Source organism: Sus scrofa, chromosome 2, assembly GCF_000003025.6.
Source record: "Sus scrofa isolate TJ Tabasco breed Duroc chromosome 2, Sscrofa11.1, whole genome shotgun sequence".
In the NCBI taxonomy this organism is placed as follows: domain Eukaryota; kingdom Metazoa; phylum Chordata; class Mammalia; order Artiodactyla; family Suidae; genus Sus; species Sus scrofa.
In genome coordinates this window covers 134354485-134375735 of record NC_010444.4, presented here as the reverse complement: position 1 = coordinate 134375735, position 21251 = coordinate 134354485, and the positions used below count along the sequence as shown (strand labels likewise).

General features: G+C 49.7%; 2 protein-coding genes and 1 long non-coding RNA gene across 3 annotated transcripts in view; 1 reads left to right on the top strand and 2 right to left on the bottom strand.

The window, feature by feature from the left end:
- Positions 1-14345, top strand: part of LOC102167059 — a 41366-nt gene extending 27021 nt beyond the window's left edge. The window contains exons 2-4 of the long non-coding RNA XR_002341899.1: positions 2791-2879; positions 7196-7295; positions 12516-14345. This is a non-coding gene — a long non-coding RNA (uncharacterized LOC102167059). The remainder of the gene's footprint in view (positions 1-2790; positions 2880-7195; positions 7296-12515) is intronic.
- Positions 14575-18094, bottom strand: LOC110259478. The gene is made up of 4 exons (XM_021084745.1): positions 17189-18094; positions 17078-17110; positions 16581-16718; positions 14575-15815 (listed from the first exon to the last, which is right to left on the bottom strand). The coding sequence occupies exons 1-4, from the start codon at positions 17402-17404 to the stop codon at positions 15687-15689; spliced, it is 516 nt and encodes a 171-aa protein (XP_020940404.1). The 5' UTR covers positions 17405-18094; the 3' UTR covers positions 14575-15686.
- On the bottom strand, positions 18581-21012 carry CSF2 (colony stimulating factor 2). Its single transcript, NM_214118.2, is given in 4 exon segments — positions 18581-19016; positions 19824-19949; positions 20677-20718; positions 20819-21012. Coding segments are annotated over 4 exon segments (435 nt in total). The 5' UTR covers positions 20978-21012; the 3' UTR covers positions 18581-18908.

The following is a 21251-nucleotide window of genomic DNA, read 5'->3' as shown; positions in this document are numbered from 1 at the left end:
CAGAGACTGCCCTGGTACGACTTGCCCAAGGAACTACACCTGACTCCCCTACCTCCTGACCCAGATGGCGCCGAATCTACTCATTGCCTGATGAGTGTTCCTGGTACCTGGTGGCTGCAGCAGAGTGAATGTTCAATATTGGGGAGGGAAGGAGACCCTGAAGTAATTTCTCTTGAGGAGTTGGGTACCTGAGAACAGCAGAATGATGCCCTTTCCTGGGCTTATCTATTTCAATATAGACATATAACCTAAAGCAGTAGAAACTTAACGGGGGACTTCTAAGCATCAGGCTTCTGACCCATTTGCCAGGAGCTGGTTTTGCACATGGCATTTTGAAAGCGGTGTGGTAAATGCTGTGAAATGCAACCTAGATGCCCATTTATGAATGAAGGATTCATTCCACTAGCTGCTGGGATCACTACCAGAAGACAGCCTCAGCTGTCAGCTCTCTTTGGGACTTGGCTCTGCTAAGGAAAATTGCTTGGTGCAAGATCACACTTGCTTCCAGGGGGAGCTCACATCTGGTGACTGACAAACGTGAGGGCATAAAAGCATGGGAAAACTTAGAATGGCCCTCCCAGCAGAGCCCCTGGGCTCAGCTGGTACCTTCATTGGAACAGCAATGCACCTCAACCGCCCTCTGCCTGATCATGATTCTGGCCTACGTTTTCCAAAGATGGTGATCCCAAGTTACAGTCCTGCATTCTTACCTCTGACTCAGAGTCTGCTTCCCACAGCACCTAATTGATGGTATTTGGCTCCAGGAGTGATTAAAAAAAATAAAGGAGGTGGCGAGATGGAATTTTGAAACTGGATCACCTACCATCTGGCTGCCAGTAAGGACCCACCTCTTCACAGTTGATAGGTAAAGCACAGACAGCCTCGGGCACAAGGTAGTAGTGCATGGTTAAAACTTCTACTCTTGTCAGAAGAAAATACATTAGCCGATGCAGTTTATTGACTGTTTGGGAAATATGGGAGAATTAGTTACTCCTAGGACAACAAAATTGGGTTAATATGGCTAAGCCTGATTGATTCTCAGAAAAAGATAATGACAAGCTTAGAGCAAATAATTGGTGATTAAAAACTAAGTGTAGGAGTTCCCGTCGTGGTGCAGTGGTTAACGAATCCGACTAGGAACCATGAGGTTGCGGGTTCGGTCCTGCCCTTGCTCAGTGGATTAACGATCCGGCGTTGCCGTGAGCTGTGGTGTAGGTTGCAGATGCGGCTCGGATCCCGCGTTGCTGTGGCTCTGGCGTAGGCCGGTGGCTGCAGCTCCGATTCAACCCCTAGTCTGGGAACCACCATATGCCGCGGGAGCGGCCCAAGAAACAACAACAACAACAACAACAACAACAAAAAAGACAAAAAGACAAAAAAAAAAAAAAAAAAAAAACTAAGTGTAGGAGTTCCTATTGTGGGTCAGCAGGTTAAGAACCTGACGTAGTGTCCATCATAGAATTCAGGTTTGATCCCTGACCTTGCTCAGTAGGTTAAGGACCCAACGTTGCCATGAGCTGTGGCATAGGAGTCAGATGCGGCTGGGATCTGGCATTGCTGTGGCTGTGGCGTAAGCTGGCAGCTGTAGCTCCGTTTTGACACATAGCCCAGGAACTTCCATATGCTGCAAGTGTGGTCATTAAAAAAAAAATGGAGTTCCCATTGCGGCTCAGTGGTAATTAACCTGACTAGAATCCATGAGGACGAAGGTTCAATCTTTGGCCTCACCCAGTGAGTTAAGGATCTAGCGTTGCTCTGAGCTGTGGTACAGTTCACAGACGTGGCTTGGATCTGGTGTTGCTGTGGCTGTGGTGTAGGCTGGCAGCTGTAGCTCCGATTTGACCCCTGGCCTGGGAACTTCCATGTGCCAAGATCAAGATCAGAGCCCTGAGTGGGAAAGAAAGGGACTCTGACACATGGAATGGGGACATCTGTTGCACCTGAATATCTTAATCCTCTGATTCTCCTGAACCTTCTGAGCTTATATAAGTGGCTCATTCATCCCTATTAAGAGTTACAGACCCTAACTGTTGCCTAACTAAAGATGTTTCAGAAGCCTCTGTCCTGCAAGACATGTTCTCATCCTCCCAAGACCCACTCCCACTCCAGCTTTTGGCCACTAGGCCAATAACTTGGGTTAAGTTACAGTATAACCTTAACTCTTAATAGGGATGGATGAGCCACTTATGTAAGCTCAGATGTGTTGGATCCTTAAGGGAAAAAGGGTCTACACTCAAAGAAAATGTAGGAGCTAGCCAGTAAGAACATGCAGGAGTTGGAAGACTGTATATGAAATGGATTCTGGATCAAGAGAGTAGAACAGATATTTGAGATAAAAGACTTTATGGATTTGAGATTAGTGTCCAAGGATCGAGTATTTAAAACTGTGGCAAGGGCCTTAGATAGTGCAAATACACCATTACAGTGCTATCTAGAAGCATGGAAAAATAAGTGAGATAGATATGCCAGAATTTCTGGGTGTGCGGGAGTGGAGGTACAAAGTAAGGTTGGAAAACCCACCCAAGGCCCCCAGAATACCAAAATAGTAAAGAATGTCCTGGAAAGAAGGGCACCGACATCACTAAGAAGTAAAGCATTGGCTGTCCTCTAGGTCAGGACTGACAGTAGGAGATCCTGTTCCAGAACTGAGCTCATTGAGAACAGTGATGCTTATTCTGTGCAATCAAAAGAAACCAACCACAATATTGTAAATCAACCATATACTTTAACAAAAAGAAAAAGGAATCAGGATGACAAGCCTACCCATGTCATCACAAGTTCCTTGCTAAGTTTCCAGATCGGAACCAGTTTTTGGACTCAGAATACATTGAAGAAGAGGCCAGATCTCCAGAAGGAAGGATCCCATAATACCACAGCAGGTATGCATGATAATGACTTCTCCAGCCCTTCCCCAAGGGAATCTGTGGCCATTTATTTGGGTAACTATAGATTCTGGGAAAAGGAGACTACACAAGCATTTCAAAGACTATTAAACACAGAGTTTGAGTAGAAATTATTCTCTGGTGACCTGAAATTGCACCAAGACCCTCCTGTTAGAGTTGAGGGCATATGCAATCCAGATAATAAGTAGATTCTTGGCCTGAGCAGGCTCTCTAGGTCCACAGACCCACTCGGTGATATAATCAGATAAATACATTTCATAACTAGCATAATCCCCTGTACTGGGTCCCTGGCCTATGTGGTAAGAGCTAGCTAGCATAGTGAGGAAAACCAAGTGGAAGCCTTCAAAACTTCTCTCCATTGTAGACAAAATAGTAAATCAAAAACACTATCACATTCCAGAGGTGATGGCAGAATTTAGTGCCACCATTGATGACCTAAAGGAAGTCTACTGTGTCTTCTTGAATTTACCAGTAAAACCCAGATAAACTCTAAAAGATGATAGTGGGCTGCTACTACCAATTCAACAAGTAGTAGCCGCAGTTGCAGCCACTTTGTCTGCTAGATGTATTATCTTTGTTATGGTAGATTAGCATGGCCTCAGTCACACCGTGGGTGGCCACTGCTGTGGTGACTCCATTCTTTTCCACCCCTATCAGAAATAATCTGTGTTTATTTGGAACAAACCACAGTATAAATTTCCAGGCTAGGTTATCTCTCCTTCCCTCTTTGGTACTATAGTCCTAAAGGGCCTGGATCATCGAGACACCCTGCAGAAGTCACACTGGTCTACTCTATAAATAACGTTATGCCTATCAAACAGGGTGATCAAGGAGTGACTAACATACTGATGGCCCTGACAAGATACATGTATTCCAGAAGATAAGCCCTGTGAAGATTCAGAGCCTGCCAGTCAGTAAAGATTTTAGGGATGCAGTGGTCTAGAGCATGTCAGGAAATTTCCTCTGCAGTATAGGACAAATTACTACATGGTGTACTTCTCACCATGAAGAAGGAAGCACCATGTTTGGTAGGCCTCCTAGGGTGATGGATGCAAACTGTTGCACACCCGGGAATATTACTCTGACCCATATAACTGTCAGAAACACAAAACCTGCCACCTTTGAGTGGGGCCTTGGGCAGGAAAGGGCTCTGATACATTTTCAGGCCATAGTGCAAGTAACCCTGTAATTTGGACCCGATGAATCACCAGATCCTGTGGTTTTTAAAGCTATCAGTAGAGGGCAAATACATGGTGTCCGTAGGGTTCTGGAACAAGGCCATAGCATTTGCCTTGGAGAATTATATACTTTTTGAAAAATGGCTCCCGTTATTGCTACTGAGCCCTGGTGGATCTGGAGCACCTGACTGAAAAGGTCATGTGGGTCTGGCAATAACTGGATAGCAAAGAAAGCTGCACCAACAGGTAAGCCAGAACACCATACATCTGCCTACATGGCCCCAGAGTCTCTCCCCCAGCTCCCACCTGTGGATACACCTGGGGATCCCCAGGGCCAGATGGTGAAGGAAGTAAAAGCCCAAACTTAGTTTGCAAATAGGTCAGATCAGTATATGGGTCATGCCAAAAATGGTTAGTTACTCCACTTATAGCTCCACTCAGGTGACCTTGAAAGACAATAGTGAGGAAAAATCGAATGGACTAGAGTTTCAAGTGGTACACCTGGCCTTTACCTTTATGTAGAGGGCTTCTCTAAAATTAAAATATATATGAATTCAAAGGCAGTGGCAAATGGCTTTTTGGCTGGCTGGTCACGGACATGGAAGGAGAAAGACTAGAAGACCTAGGACAAGGAAGTCTATCAGAGAGGCATGCAGTGGACAAAAGTTAGTGGTGTGAAGAATGAAGAGCTTCGTGTTGCATATTAATGCCCATGAGGAAGCATACCACACTCGAAGAGGTACAATGATGAGGTAAACGTAGTAACTCTCCCAGTGGCTCTCATCCAGCTTCTGTCTTGTGCTGCAATGCTGGCTCAGTGGGTATGTGATGAAGTAGCCATGGGAAGCAGGGATGCAGGCTATGCATATACCCAGTACCGTGAGCTCTTACCACAGTTGAACTACCCACTGCCTCCATCAATGCCTAGCTTCCGGGAACAAAGACCAACCTTGAGCTCCAGATATAGTATGTGAGTCAAGGAAATCAGGGAGCCCCCGCTGTGGCGAAGCAGAAACAAATCCAGCTGGTCTGGATGAGGATGCAGGTTCGATCCCTGGCCTCACTCAGTGGGTAGCGGATTTGGTATTGCTGTGAGCTGTGGTGTGGGTTACAGATGTGGCTTGGATCTGTTGTGGCTGTGACTGCGGCTGTGGTCAGCAACTGTAGCTGTAATGTGACCCCTAGCCTGGGAACTTTCAATTGCCATGACTGTGGCCCTAAAAAGCAGAAAAAGAAGGGAAGGAAGGAAGGAAGAAAAGGAAGGAAGGAAGGAAGGAAGAAAGAAAAAGAAAGGAAAGAGAGAAAAAGAGAAAGAAAGAAAAGGAAGTAAGTAAGGAAGGAAGGAAGGAGGGAGAAAAAAAATCAACAGGCCACTTGGTTGCCAGTTGACTACATTTGCACTTTTACATCTGAAAGGGCCGGTGATTCATTTTGACAAAAATAAATGCACGCTCCAGGACTGGGTTTGCCTTTCCTGTCTACAGGACCTCAGTCAAATTACTATCCAAGAGTTTTCAGAGTTTTTCACCCAACAGGATGGGATCTCATTTAAGATGTCAAATCAAGGGATCTACTTTATAGCAAAGGAGGAGTAAGTCCATGACCATAGGCTCCACTGATCACATCACATTCTGCAGCATTCTAGGAGCTGCTGACCTGATAAAGTGTTGTGCCACAGCTTCTTGGAGGCATAGTTGAGGCTCCAGTTTTGGAGGAGTATTTTACAAGGATAATGAGGCATCCTCCAGGATACAGTTCTCACTGTAAGCCAGAGACTCTTATAAGAAGCCATGTTGCAATAGCCATGTCCTAATACAAAGGTCTGAGAACCAAGAGACAAAAGCAGGAATGGCTCCTTTTACCATCACCCAGTAACCCACTTGGGAAATTTCTGCTTCCCATCCCTGAAGCTCTGGACTCTATGGGTTTAGAGATCCTGGTTCCCCAGGAAGTGACACTTCCACCAGAGACCCATAGCTTAAGTCCTATTAAACTATAAGCCAAGGCTGCTGCCAGGACAGTTGGACCTCCTCGTGTCCAGGGATCAGCAGAAAAGAAGAGTAGTCCCCATATTAGCAGGGGCACCGGAGCCTGGTCATCAGGAGGAGGAAAGGACATTGCTACACAGGGCAACACAGTGGGATCCACTTGAGTGCCTCTCTGGTAGTCCTTCCCCCAATTTCGATCGTAAAGGGACAAGTGCAGCAACCCCAGGCTGAAATCGAATCAGATCAGGGATCGGATTCCCTCAGGGATGCAAGACTGAGTTATGCCACCTGGGAAGCCACTAGGATGAGTATATACTCAATGCTAAGTGAGGGTTAGGAAGAGTGGGATAGATAGAAGGGGGCAGGTGAGTGCCAACAGTGGCTGCTCTGAGAACAGCTGCAACAGCAAGGACCATAATTGGTCTCACTAACCTTCCTCTTTTCAGCTTTTTCCAAGAGCACATCAGAATCATCAGTGTGCTGGAGCTGACTCAGCCTGGCTTGAGAGAGCCCATTGATAAGTTTTTTGCCAGCCAGTCCATTCCAAACTTCAAATCAGCTCTAGTGGGAGTATTTACACCATGGCAGTTTACAAATGTTCAGATCAAGGTTTGGAATTTGTTTCTTTTCCTGAGAGCCATACATTAAACATGTAACAGAACACACTGGAATCCTGAAGGAGCTGCTCCCAGAACCTATGGGAAGTAGTTGTATGAAGAAGTCACCCAAACAGCTCAAGGGCTGGCCTGTGGTGGCCTGTGATGATGTGCTCCCCCCCCCCCCCCGCAAACACCCTTCAGGAGTCGAGGGCCTGTTCCCCCAGCTCAGAAGTGCTGCTGGAAGGCAGCTCTCAGCAAGAATTTCCCCCACCCCCACCCTGCCATGGGGGATTTCCTTGGCTAAAAAATATTGCCACGCCTAAAGTCATGCCTCTTTCTAGGGATAGCCTACATCTAATTTTTGATCAACATCAAGGAGTAAGGCTTAATCTCCTCCTTGCCCCAAATTAGGAAAATTCTGAAAGATCATCCCAGCTCTAGAACTCTCTTTTGGGTGAGCTGAGACTTGTGACTGCATTGAATCCAGCTACTCCCTGTGTTCAATTCTGCTTCCTTCCCTTCCACAGGAAAACTTACAGGCCAGTCTCTTTCTCAGAGTCTTCATCCCAGAGACCTAACCTGAGGCAGGCAGTCTAGTCATGGTTTCAACACAATAGTTCCTTCAAGGTAAGAAAGCCTTACCCCTTCCCAGGGTTCTTGAATTCTCTGGGCACAGAGGTCAGTGTGCCCAAGGCAGCCTCAATCTCTACTTATTACTGGGGCTAATCCTCCTATCCCTGTCTGGCATGGAGTCTCTCCCTTTGGCCAGGACCTTTTAGGCCCTCAGGTCATGGAAATGAAGAAAGAAGTTGGCTAATTGGAACTAAGCATCCTCTGATAACCATGAAAGCAGTGGACGACAGCCTCTACCTGGCACTATCCACTATGCCCACAGAGTTTGGACTCACAGTGATCCCCAAGAAGACGTTTCCCAGAACCAGCAGATCCACTGGCCCCAGGAGGGAGATGGGGGAGCCATTCCTGCCCCACAAGATTGGGAATGGGAGATGGTGATGGGGGTATGAGTTGATTCTTGAGTTTGGCTCCAGGGACATTGAGGGCCCAGTCTGCTCCCTTCCTGAGGATCGTGAGACCTGGGGAGTTGTGGCTCTGGAAAGAGTCCCTCAAAGTCTCTGGTTGCAGTGCTAAGGGGGAGAAATTCCAAGAGCCTCTAGGGCTGAGCTCAGGACAGAACTGCTGCCTCCAACAGCAGTAGCTATGTCTTTGCCCATCCCTGCCAAGGACTTAGCTGTCTTTTTATCTACCTCTGTGTCTGTCAGTCTGTCATTACCACCATCCCCCGCTGGTCTCTCCATCTGTCCCTTCCATGCTTTGGCTGAGTCTGTCAGTGCCAGTGATTCTGTCAATGTCTGTCCATTTCTTACTGTTGGCACCCCAGCCTGTTCCCCTGTCTGTCACTGTAATGGGCCTCTTCTATCTGTCTGTCTGCCTGGGACTCCTGGACATTATGGCTGGCTAACACTAAGGAAAGAGCTCCTTCACCATGGGGCTCATGATAATTAGGGGACCCAGGCCCACAGCTATGCCTGGTGATTTTCTTTGGTCTGGAGCCCAAGACTGTGTCTCTCTGTCCCTGAGTGTCAAAAGCACAGGAGCTTTTGGTGTGACTGTGCCTGAGGACATGGCCTAAGGCTCTTGTAGCTTCCTCTGATTTCTACCTGGGTTCCAAAACTGGTTGATGTGCATTTCCAGGGATTGGACCTGTGAGAGGAGGTGTTGGGTCTAACCGAGTCAGAGGCGTTCTGTGAATCTAGGCCAGCTGTTTCTCTGGCCTTAGGGAGGGCTAAAGTTTCTGTTTTAGCTGAAAATCTGGGAGGGCCTATAGCAACTTCCCTAGAGAGACCTCAGTGGGATAAAGGGCCTAAATGTTGTGGGGGTCAGTCAGGGAGACCTTCCTGGGTGTGGAAGGACCAGGGAGACTGTGAGCTACATAGTTTCTGACTCCAAGCTGGAGCTGGAGCAATCGTTGTTGTTTCCCTGGCCTCCACTCTCAGCACATGAAATGACCCCACCCTTTTCCAGCCCTGTTTGCACAAGAGGCCTGGGCAGGAGCCAGGGCCTCCACCAGGACAACTCGGGGCTGCCCCAGGCTCTGGGCAAGAGGAAGTATGACACATTGCCAGAGAACTGGGCTTCCCTCCCTTCTCCTGCTTCCTTTGACATGGTTTCCAAATCCATTTAGTGGGAGAAGGAGCAGGCAGCTTTGCTGACCTTGGCTTCTCAGCTCCCCTGGCTCCTGGGTGACCCAAGGTCATCCTCTTGGCTCACCTCTCACATGCCGTTGTTGATAAGGATCATGATAACAGCATCTCTAGTTGTGTAGAGTACCTTGTAGCCTGGTGCTGATCTTTGCCCCATGGAGCATTTTCTAAACTTTGGGAAAATCATGCTGCTTTTCCATCCTGAGTTCCATAAAACCTGTGAGTATTTCTATTAATCAGAGTGAGAAGAGGCTCACTTTCATTAAACCCTGGAACACAGCCACTACCAGCACCTATGTAGTGAGTGGTCCTCCCCAGACCTGGAAGATGGAGCTTACTTCAGAGCAGAGACCTCACAGTCTCCTAACAGATGATCATGTACCCCTAAGGCCCAGAGGGTGGCTAGGCAAGCCTCGGGATCATTGTTGAGGAGACGGTCCCAGGAGAGTACATATCAACTTCCCGCTGGACACTAGTCTTTGCTACTGGTAGAAAAATATCCGAGGTGCATTCCAGGCACAGGAACCTTGGAGATGGCAGGAGAGCTGCAGCTGGTTCTTGTTCCTAGGGCCCAGGGCTGCTGTGGGGGAGACAGAGGGCTATGCACAGTGAGGCTGGAGGACTCTCAGGGTTGTGGAGCCAGAATGGCAGAGCAGGGTCGCAGTGAGCTTGGAGCTCACACTGAGCCAGTAGGCAACCCGTATAGGACACAGCCAGACTAATGCACTAAAATGTAAGAATGGAAGCACCTCAAGTGCTGGATTCTTTGCAGAGCCTGGCATAGTTCCTGATATTTCATAGGCCTCAGTAAATATGTACTGAATGAATTAGTAGGCGCATGAATCCATCTGGCTACCTGGGGAGAGAAGCAAGAGGGGTCTGTCTTAGAAACAAGTGCCCATGGGGCAGTCGTGGTGGTCATCTGCCTGGGGACAGGTAGTGTAGGGTGGAAAGAAGTAGAGTTGAAAGGATCCGGGAAGGTGAAAGCACCAGGATGTGCTAGGGGACTGACTAGGGACCCAGACCCCAGGAGGACCTCTGGCCTGTTCTCTCCCCTAGGACAGGGGCACATCACAGCTTCCTCAGGCCTCCCAGAGGCTCTGGGGCCAGAGACTTGTGGACGAGGCCTGCGCTCCACAATGTACTGGCAAGAGACTATTCACATCCAAGTCAGACTGGGCCCTTCTCGGGCTAACTCCTCCAAGGAGACCCTGGAGACACTGGAAGTGGAGGCAGCAGCCCCACAGCCATAACAGCATGGGGAATTGGATTGGGGACTGATAAAGTGGTTGATTTCTGCCCCTCTCAACGTACATGCTTCATTGCAGCTGCCCAAGCCAAGCCCCCCAAGGGCAGGCCTCACGGGCCTGAGCTTGGACCTGGCTTAGTCGGATTTGGGTTTGTTTCCCAACAATTAGCTTGTCAGAATGTTGACAGTTGGGCAAGACTGAGCAATGCAGAGAAGAATTTCCAATAATGACAAGAACGTTTGGGAAACAACTTGAGATCACGTGAAGGGAAAGGAGAGGTCAGGTGTCTAATGGACAAAGCAGTTATCTGCAAAAGGCAGGAAGACCAACAACAATGTTGTTTATAAAAGACTTCCTTGAAAAAAAGTTTGGCAGAACCGACTAAAGCTAAAATATGTCTATCCTGTGACCCAATAATTCTACACTATCCCCAGTATTTCCAATAGAAATGCAGGCATACACTCACCAAAATATGTTTATAAGAATGTTCATAGAGTTCCTGTTACGGCTCAGTAGGTTAAGCATCTGACGTCTCTGTGAGGATGCAGGTTGTATCTCTGGCCTCACTTAGTGGGTTAAGGATCTGGTGTTGCTATAAGCTACAGCAAAGGTTACAGATGTAGCTCAGATCTGGTATTGCTGTGGCTATGGCATAGGCTGCAGTTGCAGCTCCAATTTGATCCCTAGTCCTGGAACTTCCATGTGCTGCAGGTGCAGCTATAAAAAGAAAAATAAAAAGAATGTCCATAGTAGTTTTTTTTTTAAGGCTGTGCCCATGGCATACAGAAGTACCCCAGGCTAGGGATCAAACCTCTGCCACAGCAGTGACCTGAGTCCCAACGGTGATGCTAGATCCTTAACCCACTGAGCCACCAGGGAACTCCATGGTAGTTTTATTAATATTAGCCTGGATTTCCTGTTATGGTTCAGCATGTTAGGGACCCAGTGTTGTCTCTCTGAGGATATGGGTTCAATTCCAGGCCTCGCTCAGTGGGTTAAGGGTCCAGTGTTCTCATAAGTTGGGATGTAGGTTGCAGATGCAGCTCAGATCCAGTGTTGCCATGGCTGTGGTTGTGTCATAGGCCATAGCTGCAGCTCTGATTCAACCCCCGACCTGGGAATTTCCATATACTGTAGGTGTTGCCATAAAAACAAACAAACAACATATTAGCTAGAAAGCAGAAACAAGTGAAATATCCATCAGCTGTAGAATGAAAAAATACATTTGGGGTGCAGTAGAACACTGCACAGAAACAGAAAGGAACAGACGATAGCTACGAAGTTGTAACAACCAGAAAGAATTGCGCAGATATAATCTTTTTTCTTTTTATGTCCACACTGTGGTGTATGGAAGTTCCCTGGCCAGGGATTGAATCCAGACTGCAACTGTGACCTATACCACAGCTGTGGCAATGCCACATCCTTTTACCCACCGTACCAGGTTGAGGATCAAACTCACGCCTCCGCAGTGACTCAAGCTGCTTCAGTCAGATTCTTAATCCACTGAACCACAGCGGGAGCTCAACACAGATACAATATTGATCAAAAGAAGTCAAACGTAGAAGAGAACATAGTGATTCCGCTTAAATGAAGTTCAGAAATGAGCAGATCATCTTAATGGGGATAGAGGTTGGAAAGGTGTCCATACTTAGGGAACTGGATACTGACTAGGAGGGTGACAGTACAGGAAGCCTTTGGGGTGCCGGAAAATCTTCCACACCTTGCTCTGGGTGCTGGTTTTATCAGAATGAACATATCTAAAAATTCACTGAACTGTACATTTAAGTTTTACACAAACTCATTATATAATAACTCATTTTTTAAAAAAATAATTCTTTAAAGATATTTTCCTGCCTCCGGAAGAATTGCAGGATCTTGAAGAAAATGACAACCCTCACCTTAGGTGAGGGCCCAGGAGATGTGTTTGAAGGCAGAACCTTGGGAGTTCGTGCTCCCCTTTCCTTGAAGTTGAGAAAAAGAAAAAGGAGAAAAGTTTTTGATTAATCATCTCTCAGGTTGAAAGAGCAGGTCTGGGCCAGAGATAACATCAGTGGCAGCAACATGAAACTGTTTCACTGTTCTTATCTCAAACCACAGTGAAAAATAACTTGTGAAGCTGCATCTTTACTGGCAGCCATAACTCTGGGTCACCCCACTGGAGGGAAATTGGTCAGTTATTTCCAAGGGCAAGGCCTATGCCCAGCAGCCCTTCTGAGGGCCTGGAAAGAGGACTTCTGAGAGACCAGGTATGAGGATTCCATCTGGCTCACCTCCTGTGTGGTCCTGAGGATGTCCCGGGCCTCTCTGGGCCTGGGCCTGGGGGCAGAGAGCTGCCAGAACTAACAGTAGGTGAGATGGCTATTCTTCCTTCCCAGCTCCTGTCTTACGGGATGGCTCTGCTCGAACCTGCTCTGAAGACCTTGATGCCATGATCGCTCTGGCCTCCCCGCTCCTCAGAGGAAAAGGGCAAGTATCAGGACACTCTCAGCAGACCTTGACCTAGGCTTGGGCGATGGCCCCTGTATCTGTCTAGGCTGACCTGGGGCTGGGGCCTCTCTGTCCCTGCCACAACCCCACTTCACAGAAAAGAAGACTGAGACCCAAGAGTCCTACATGCCATGTCTCTTACTTGTGTAGTCCATGTAACGATGTGGGTGGGTCCAGATAAGGAGCTTCTCAATCTAGAACAATCGGCTTTATGCATTCAACACAAATAGAAGCTTGTTCAAAAGCCCAGGCTGGCACACAGTACAGTATATGCTTGGTCCATGCAGCCCCTGCCCTCTACTTCCAATCGTGCAGACCTTGAATTTCCAAGCTTATATGTGTATAGACAACCAGGAAGTAACCCGGGAGTGAGAGGAGTATGGGCTTGGGCCCGGATTCCAGGGCCAGTCTTGCTCATTTCGGGCTGGGTGGCAGGCCAGATGGGTGGTTCCAATCTGAGACTCCACAGACAGGACAGTTGTGAGGTTCATCGAGAATGCCTGGACAGCACCTTACAACCTCCAGGCCCAAACGGAGCTGCCCTGACTGCCAAGGACAAGCCAACAGGCCTCTTCTACTCCCCAGGCTGCCTCAGAAAGAAGGTACCAGTGCTCTGGGCTTTGCAGTATGCAGTCCCCGTGGGAAGCTAATCACCAGCAGGTTGGATGAATTTGGGGAATCAGTCAATGCCACGTGAGCCACCACCCAGGATCCCATTTAGCTGAGGACACTGAGGATGCACATTTCCTGTAAGCAGAGGCACCACATGATGCCCCCTGATGTGGGGACTCAGCCTCTAGCCTCATCCCCAGCCATGGCCACATTTTCAGTCATCACAGGGTAGAAAACCAAGGAGAAAATTCACCTGCCGTCCCACCACCCAAATCATCATCCCGGTTCCCTTCCAGCTCTTGGCTCATAGGGAGTCATCCCAGCATTGATGCCATTCTGAATCTTTCGAAGGTGGTTTGCCATGTTGCCATCACTTCATATCCATCGTTTCATATCATGGACTGACATACTGGCTATTTGTATGGATGATGCTTCTCTCCTTCTATCCCAGGGGGTGCCCAAGGCCAGGCCCAGTCAGCCAGGAGTCTGAGCTATGCCTCTGTGCCTAGGTGTCCAGCCCAGAGCTCTGACTTTCCATCATGCCAGCCTCTCCTTAGGCCCTCATGTGGAAGTGCTAGTAAGCTCCCAGGGAACTGTGGGCTCAGGCCTGCCTCGGTCTCCAGAGCAGAGTCTACATGGCCCTCTCACCTGGTTCCAGGCCAGCAGCCTCCCCAATACCACTGTGCGCATCCGAGCCTAACTGGAAGGAAAAGTAGAGCACATGGAAAATCTAAATGGCACTTACTGCAGGTCATGACTTCATGGGCCAGGGCTGAAGGCCGTCAGGGGGATGAGAGCAGTTCCTCTTTGTGGTATGGGTGCCTTCCCACCTGTATTTATTTCTAACTTTGTTTCCCAGGAGAGGCACAGGAGCTCCTCTGTCAACCTCAGTTTCCCTAGAGTTGAGCCAGCTGCTCTGAAGTCCCTTGCTTGATAAAGACCCTAAACCGAGGCTGTGGTCTGGCCTGTGGGGACTGGACTGTGCACTTTCTCTGGGCTGAAATGTGCCTCGTCCCCTGGTCTTGAACAAGCTGAACCTGAGTCACCAGGCCACCCTCCATGTTCTGAGATAATTTGGCAACTTCACTCAGTCGTACTTGTTGACTTCCAGCTTAAAGTAACCCTTGTGGTGGAGATGAGCAGGGAGTGGCCTGGGAGTCCTGGGGTGAGGGTTGAAGGTGGGTGGGGCTGTGATGGATCTGCATGCCAGCTCTGGGCACAATCTGAAGCTTTTCAGCTGAACCAGGTCTGTCAGTGTGTAGGTGTTGCAGAGCTATGCAGATCTGGCCTGGGCCTAGTTTTGGTCACAGCTTGACGCCTAATTATAATCCAGAAAAATAAGTCTTTATCTTTTCCTGGTTTGGTGAAGGAGGTCATGGTCTGTGAGGTGCGATTGCAGGAAGCTGTTTGGCTTGTATGGTAATCCCAGTTGCCTCCAACAAACTGTTCAAATAATTAGCGTTAGGGTGAGAATTGAGGGAGCAGTGTCAGAGCTGGGTAGCCCAGTCTGGCAGCACTGGAGGACCTGAGTGACTGGCAGATTCCCTGCATGCAGGGCCTCAAGATTTGGGGGTGTAAAAGAGTTGGTAGTCAGGCAGGGGGCTCTTATGCCAGGGAGACCCCGGAGGGTGTTTTTGAGGGGCAGCCCAGGAGAGGGGCTTTACAGATAGCTCTTTGCTGGCTTAGAAGAAGCTGCGGTTTTAGAAATATCTCTGGGCCCTGTGGGCCCCCCACCTGGCCCAAGTTCCCCACTGTGTCCAGTCCTCTGTGAGTAGCCTGAAATCCCCCAATCCCCTGAGCCATTTACTAGGGCGGACCCCTCTCTGGCCTCACTGAGCCCTTGGGAGATAACAGTCAGGATGCATTAGACTAAGAGCTTTCCAGGAGCTGTAGTAGAAACCAAAGGATGGAGGGCCTTGGGCCTTTGCATAGGGGGTGGGTGGGTCCTGAGTGACGCTGGAAAGGGATTCTGGAAAAGGAACTGCTTTGAGTTCTGAAGGACACAGGGAGTAACAAGCTGCACTGACACTGACGGAGCCCCTACTGTGTGTCCACTGGCACTAGAGGTACAGCAGAGGGGCAGATGAGGAGCAGGTCCCACTTGTCCTCCTGGGCTTTTCTCCCAAGAGACCCCTATCCCTCTCGGTCAGGAGCCCCTGTTGTGGGGCCATCAACCCCAACCCCATGCCCCTTCCAGTCTGTCAAGGCCCCAGAGAGACTGAACTCAGTCACGACTCTTAGCATCATTTCCATACCCCAGCTTTATTGAAGCAACAGCTGCTGATGTATCGGTTACAAAAATATCTGCTCAAGCACCCCCCCCATCCACCCGCAGCCACGTGTGCTTGCCCAGGGCCCTACCCCAGCTGTGGATTGTTTCCGAAGCTCCTCCAATCCCATTTTCTGCGGCTCTAACTGTGGGCCCCAGGATGTGAGAGGTCGAGGTCTCAGAGGATGCCCTTGATCCTTTTACAAGATTTCCATCCTTCTATGGATATGACAACTCTCTGTAAGGCTTCCTTGAACTTTAAGAAATTACTTGTCTCAGTAGTACATTTCTTGTGTGATTTTGTTTCCTAAATAAGAAATACATGTTTAAGTTATCTTCTTAGCAGAAAAAAATGAAAGCAAAGTCTGTTCTCCCAGCCCCAAGGGTCCTGTAAGACTCCCACCCCATAGGAGGTAATAACTTGGGCAGGCCCTCCCCATCTGTCCTAGGAAGGGCACTGGGGACTATCTGGTGATAGTGGAGCCCCAGGTCTGAAGCACCTGGGGAGAGACCCAGCAGAGTGTGGGGCCATCCCACGGCTGCCCAGGACAGGGACATGAGGATAAGCAGGGTGAGAGGACACAGGGGACAAAGAGTGAGATAGATAGAAAGGGGGCACATCCGTCATTTCCCCACATGTCCCCCTAAGCCATAGCCTGTCCCCACCTTGTGGGCTCCCAGTGGAGCTCATTAGCTCAGAAGGGCCCCAAGGGCAGGGCAAGCTAGAGCCAGCTTAACCTGCCTGCTCGACCAGGATTGGCACTAAGCAGTCCTTCCCTCTGCCCAGACTGAGTCCACAGCCAGCCCTGCTCTGACCTGCTCCACATTGATACCCGTGTGTAGGGGCTTTGCAGAAAGCAGCACAGAAACCTGGGGACCCATGAGTCCCCACTCCCCTAAGCCTCAGCCCCTGTCAGTGAGTGGACTTCTTTTTTAGGTCAGAAATGACCTAAAAAATGACCTCACAGGTGGCAAGTGGGGGCTATAAGAACCCTTTGCCCCACTGGGCCTCTGGCTGCAGTGGCAAGAGAAATAACATCTCGGGTTTCCTTAAGAGTAAGCAGCAACTTACATTCAGCTTTGGGCAGATCCTGGTGAGATGGGTCATGTCCTTATAAACCTTTTCTATGTGGCAGTCTTTGTTATAGTTCGTAGAGATGTTCTTCAGGGTGGAGATGAAGTCCTTTATAAACTCCCCATAGCACAGCTCCTGAAACCGGGTTAGGGCCATTGAGTTGGTGCACAGCGGAGCACCCGCAGCCCCAGCCTCACCTCCATGGTTACCGAGGTCGGATGGAGCCCTGGGCTCAAATTCAGGCCCTACCCTGGTTTTCCATGGGTATGTGGTCTTTCCCCAGGCACAGGGCTGCTCTGGAACAGTGATCAGAGAACCTGGCAGAGCCCAGGACCTGGCCATTGAGTCTTCTGCTGGCTGAGCTGGAGACTTCATCTGCAGATTCCCAGCCTTCTCCCCAGATCTCTTGACCCGTCATCTTTTGTTCTTGTCTCTACCCAGGGTGATCCCTTTCAAATACAGTCAGAAATGATCTTGGGGTGACTTCTCCTTACCTCACTGGTGTTCTGGGGCCTTTTGAAGGAACCCTGGAAGCAAGAAAAGCTGGTCAGAAATACAAAAGGCCGTTGAGAGCAAAGTGATGTTTGATGAAGACCCAGACTTACATTGTATGTGATGTCGTCAGCCATGAGTTCTCTCTGAATCTCCGCGCAGACCGCCGTGTGGTTGTCTCGGGAAGCCACCGTGGCTATCTTCATGGGGGCAGAATGGCTCTCCAGACCCCAGAGCACACAAGCCAGGAGCACGTACAGATACATGGTGTGACTTGAGGATGGCTCCAAGCTGATCCGAGCCCTGGGTCTGTGGGGAGAGGTACCCATATATATATGTATGAGTCTAAGGAAATGCTAAATCTCTTATCAGTTATCACTGGTTTACGTGGAAGACAGAGAGGACCTACCTTATCTCTGGGCAAGATGTGTTTCTCATGTAATCTATGACTACAGCACACTAAATGGATTCTTGTCTTTGCTGAAATTCAGGCTTGGTCTGAGAATTTTTATTCATAGTCATATCTCAAGTCATGTCCTTTCTACCTGTGTGTGGAGCAGGTCTTTGGCCAGAATGGGTGCTGTTTGCAGGTGATAGCCAGAGCAGAGAGCAGGCATGGTGAAAAAAGAGCCAGGCGGGAGCTAAAGCTACACCAAATGAGCTTCCCCAGGCCCACCTGTCCAGGAGAAGGCTGGCCCTGCTGCCCACTTGACATCTGGGGACATACCCACTTCCTCTCAGACCCCAGGAGGGACACAGGAGAACAGGTCGGGAACAGGCAAAGCAAGGGGAGGAAGGAGCACTGCTGTTTTCTCAGCCTGAAGGCTATGGGGACAAGTGCCTGATTGCATGCAAAACTTCATGTAAAAATTAAAAAAATAGCTCAGAAAAATGCCACACTGGAGCCATGTACCAACAAATTATGAACTTACATTCTGATTCTCAAAGATTAAGATCACCCATTTGGGGGAAAGTATGGTAAAAATGCTGAGCTCTGACCCCTGTGGTTTGGTTTCTTTTTCCCTGAACAGCTAGTCTATCTGCTGGTTCACCTTGGGAGTAGTTGAAGCCCTGGCTGTGAGGGACAGGGCATGGCCACAGGATCTGGGCCTCGGAGGGGCACAGGTGTCTTGCCCATTCAGCCCGTGAGCAGCCAAGCCCAGGAATGCCCCACCTGCCCAGGAAGGGTGATGCCCCTTTTCTGGAGCAAGACTCCTGCTGTCTGGGTTACTTAGATTTCCAGTGTACCTAGAAACCTCTCTCTGGGGTGTGAGGCTTTGAGCATCCAGGGAAGCATGTGTGGATGTGCAGAATGATATACCCAGGCTTCCCTCACTTCCTCTGGGCGCTGATGGCACGCCTTCTCCAGCTGTGCCTGACTCACTGCAGGCCCCTGTCACCTCCCCTGGCTCCTAGCTTCCTCCTCTGCCTGCCCTGGCGGGGAGGATAACATCTCTAGCATTTGCTCACGGTCAAAAACAAACTGAGAAATGGAACAAATGAGAACAGATTTTAAATAATTTATTATTATGGTAAAACATCTTGAATAAATATGAAGTTCAAGCTTAAATAAATAAATAGATAAATAAATAAATAAATATTAAAATACATAAATAGGTTAATAAATATTGCTAATCCCTGCCGGTATAAAACATCTGCCATTTCCCCTGCCAGGCCTGTATCAGGGTCAACATGGCCCAGGGCAAGTCTGTGCCCCATTACAGCCTTGGCCAGCCAGTGGTCCCTCCACGGTGAAGATCCTGAGTTTGGTTTGGCTCTGTCAGTGGGAGCAATCCGTGCGGCAAGGCTGGCTTCTGGCTGCTGCAGGCTGCTTTACTTTTTGACTGGCCCCCAGCAGTCAAAGGGGATGGTAAAAAGAAATTTGTTCAGACTGTCTTTGAAACTTTTGAAGGTGATAGACTGGGTTTCACAGGAAGTTTCCTTAAAAGAAAGAAAAGAAAAAAGAAAACTTGAGTCGAGGCATGAGTGGGTAACATGGGGAAGGCAGCACCTGGTTTTCACGCTGTCCCTTAGAACTCAAGGGCCAGAAGGCCTATCTGGGGCCCACCTGCTGACTTGGGTCAGGTGATACATTGGTTGCCACCCGTGTGTCACCCAAAGGGTGCACAGCTCTAATTCTGGCAGCCAGGGCTGGGGGCATGATAAGGTGCCAGCCAGAGGCTAGTTGCTGGGCAGCTGGGCCACCACCATTTTGGTCCCTGGTCAGGGTATAGCAGCTGGGCTTGGGCCATCTCCAGGATCCCAGAAAGGGCAGGAGTCAAGGCCACAGACCTGTCTTTCCCCGCAGGAATGTGTGGGGCCATTTTCTATTCCAGGTAAGCCTGCTTCCTTGCTCCCATGCAATCCAGGCATGCTCGGAGGGCCAGGGGAAAGTCCTTTTAGGAGGTGGCACTTAGGCCCTGGAACTTCCTCAGGGCCTTAGGCAGGTCTTGAGTTTCCTTGTATTTGCCTCACCTCTGACCTCATTAATGATTAAGACAATGATAATAAGCAAAGTAGCAACTCCCGCTAGGTAGCACTGTGGGCTCTCAAGCTCCCGGGTGTTAACTCCTAGGGTTGAAAATGGGCTGGGCTGGTCCCTCTCTGAAGGGGCTAATCATTACAAATGTGCTGCCACAGAAACCTTTTGGGGTCCTGAGTACCCACAGCCAAAGGTCTCTCCCTCCCCAGGTCTCTATCTTCCTGGAATGAGAACGTCCCCCTTAGGGACCTGATGTGGACACTCACCTCGGTGAGGGGGCAGTGCTGCTCATAGTGCTTGGCCAACAGAGTCAAGGGGCTCTTGAGCCTAGTGAGGCTGCCCCGCAGGCCCTGCTTGTACAGGTTCAGGCGAGTCTGCACGCATGTCGGCTCCTGTGGGAAATGCCCATTCCTTGGTAAGCAGCGGCCACGTGCACTCTGGTGGGCACACAGCAACCTCCGCATCATTTCTTCCTGTTCTCATCCCTATTTCCCAAGAGCAGAGCTTGGGAGGGGCCCAGGATTATTCCTGACTAATCTCAGGCTGGGCCCAGTCATACGCATTGCCCTGTGCCCCTTCCCACTGCAGGCACAAGTCTGACTTGTCCTCAGCACTCAGCTCAGGCCACCCTCAGCCAGCGCAGCCACATTCCCTTGGCCTGGCATCTCGAGAGGGTCCCAGGAAAGGCAGTTACTCTCCTTCCACTCTTTAAGGAAAAGGGGAGGGTGGCCCTCACCCAGTTCTGCTGTGTGAGCGAGGTTTGTTCCTGAACCCTTCTGTGCCCCTCAGTAGCCAGCACCCTGTGTCCACAGGGCTTGGTGTCGGGACACAGCGAGGGCTCCAAGCCCACATCCCCTGTGTCATGACATAACCCCCGCTTGCTCCTCCATCCCCTGGTGACTCCTGGCCCCTTGAATGCTAGGACTGCCCATGGCTACTCAGCTAATTAAAAAGCTCACGTGACTGCCACAGGGAGCAAGGCCCGTGGCCTTCCGAGCAACCCCCCATGGCAGCCAGGTTACTGGAGAGAAAGTGGACAACCCTGTGAGGTCCATTTAAAATGGAGCCACTCCCAAGGCAGGGGCCTTTGGGAAGGTGTGTCAGAGAAAAGCATCTTACCTGGGGGTCAAACATTTCACAGACGATGTCTACGGTTTCATTCTGTAGAAAAGGAAGATGGTGTGTTACCAAGCTGACGGGCAGGGCAAGTCCAGGCCAGCAAGGTGCACCAGGCGTGGCCTGTGCTCCTTTCCTCACTCACCATCACAGCCGCTGTGTCATTACTGTTGTTTAGAAGGCTCAGGGCTTCTTTGATGGCATCCACATGCTGCCAGGGCCGGGTGACAGGGCTGGGTGGGCGGGTGGGAGCGGAGATGCTGCAGACCACAGTGCCCAGGAGAAGCAGGTTCTGCAGCCACATCCTTCTGAGGACTTTAGCCTTTCTCTCTGAGCACTGGGCTCACTAGCAAAAGAGCTCTTATATACACAGTTAGAGGAAATGATTAATGGTGACCACAAAACGCCAGGAGGCGGGGGAACTACCTGAACTGTGGAATCTCCTGTCCCTTATCAGCTACACATGGAACGGTGAGCCTTTCCCCCAGGTGGTCAGGCTTGGGGGTTTTCATTCGTGAACCCTAATTCCAAGAATTAGCAGCCCACCCGCCTGCCCCCCTGAGTGTTCTCTAGCCCTC

What these genes read in the sequence shown, in the direction of transcription:
- LOC110259478 (XM_021084745.1), bottom strand. Translation starts at nt 17,404, where the DNA reads ATGGGTACCTCTCCCCACAGACCCAGGGCTCGGATCAGCTTGGAGCCA. An exon ending in GGCCCCAGAACACCAGTGAG is followed by an intron (nt 16,719 to 17,077) that starts GTAAGGAGAAGT and finishes ACCCGGTTTCAG; the next exon opens with GAGCTGTGCTATGGGGAGTT. An exon ending in GGATCTGCCCAAAGCTGAAT is followed by an intron (nt 15,816 to 16,580) that starts GTAAGTTGCTGC and finishes TTTCTTATTTAG; the next exon opens with GAAACAAAATCACACAAGAA.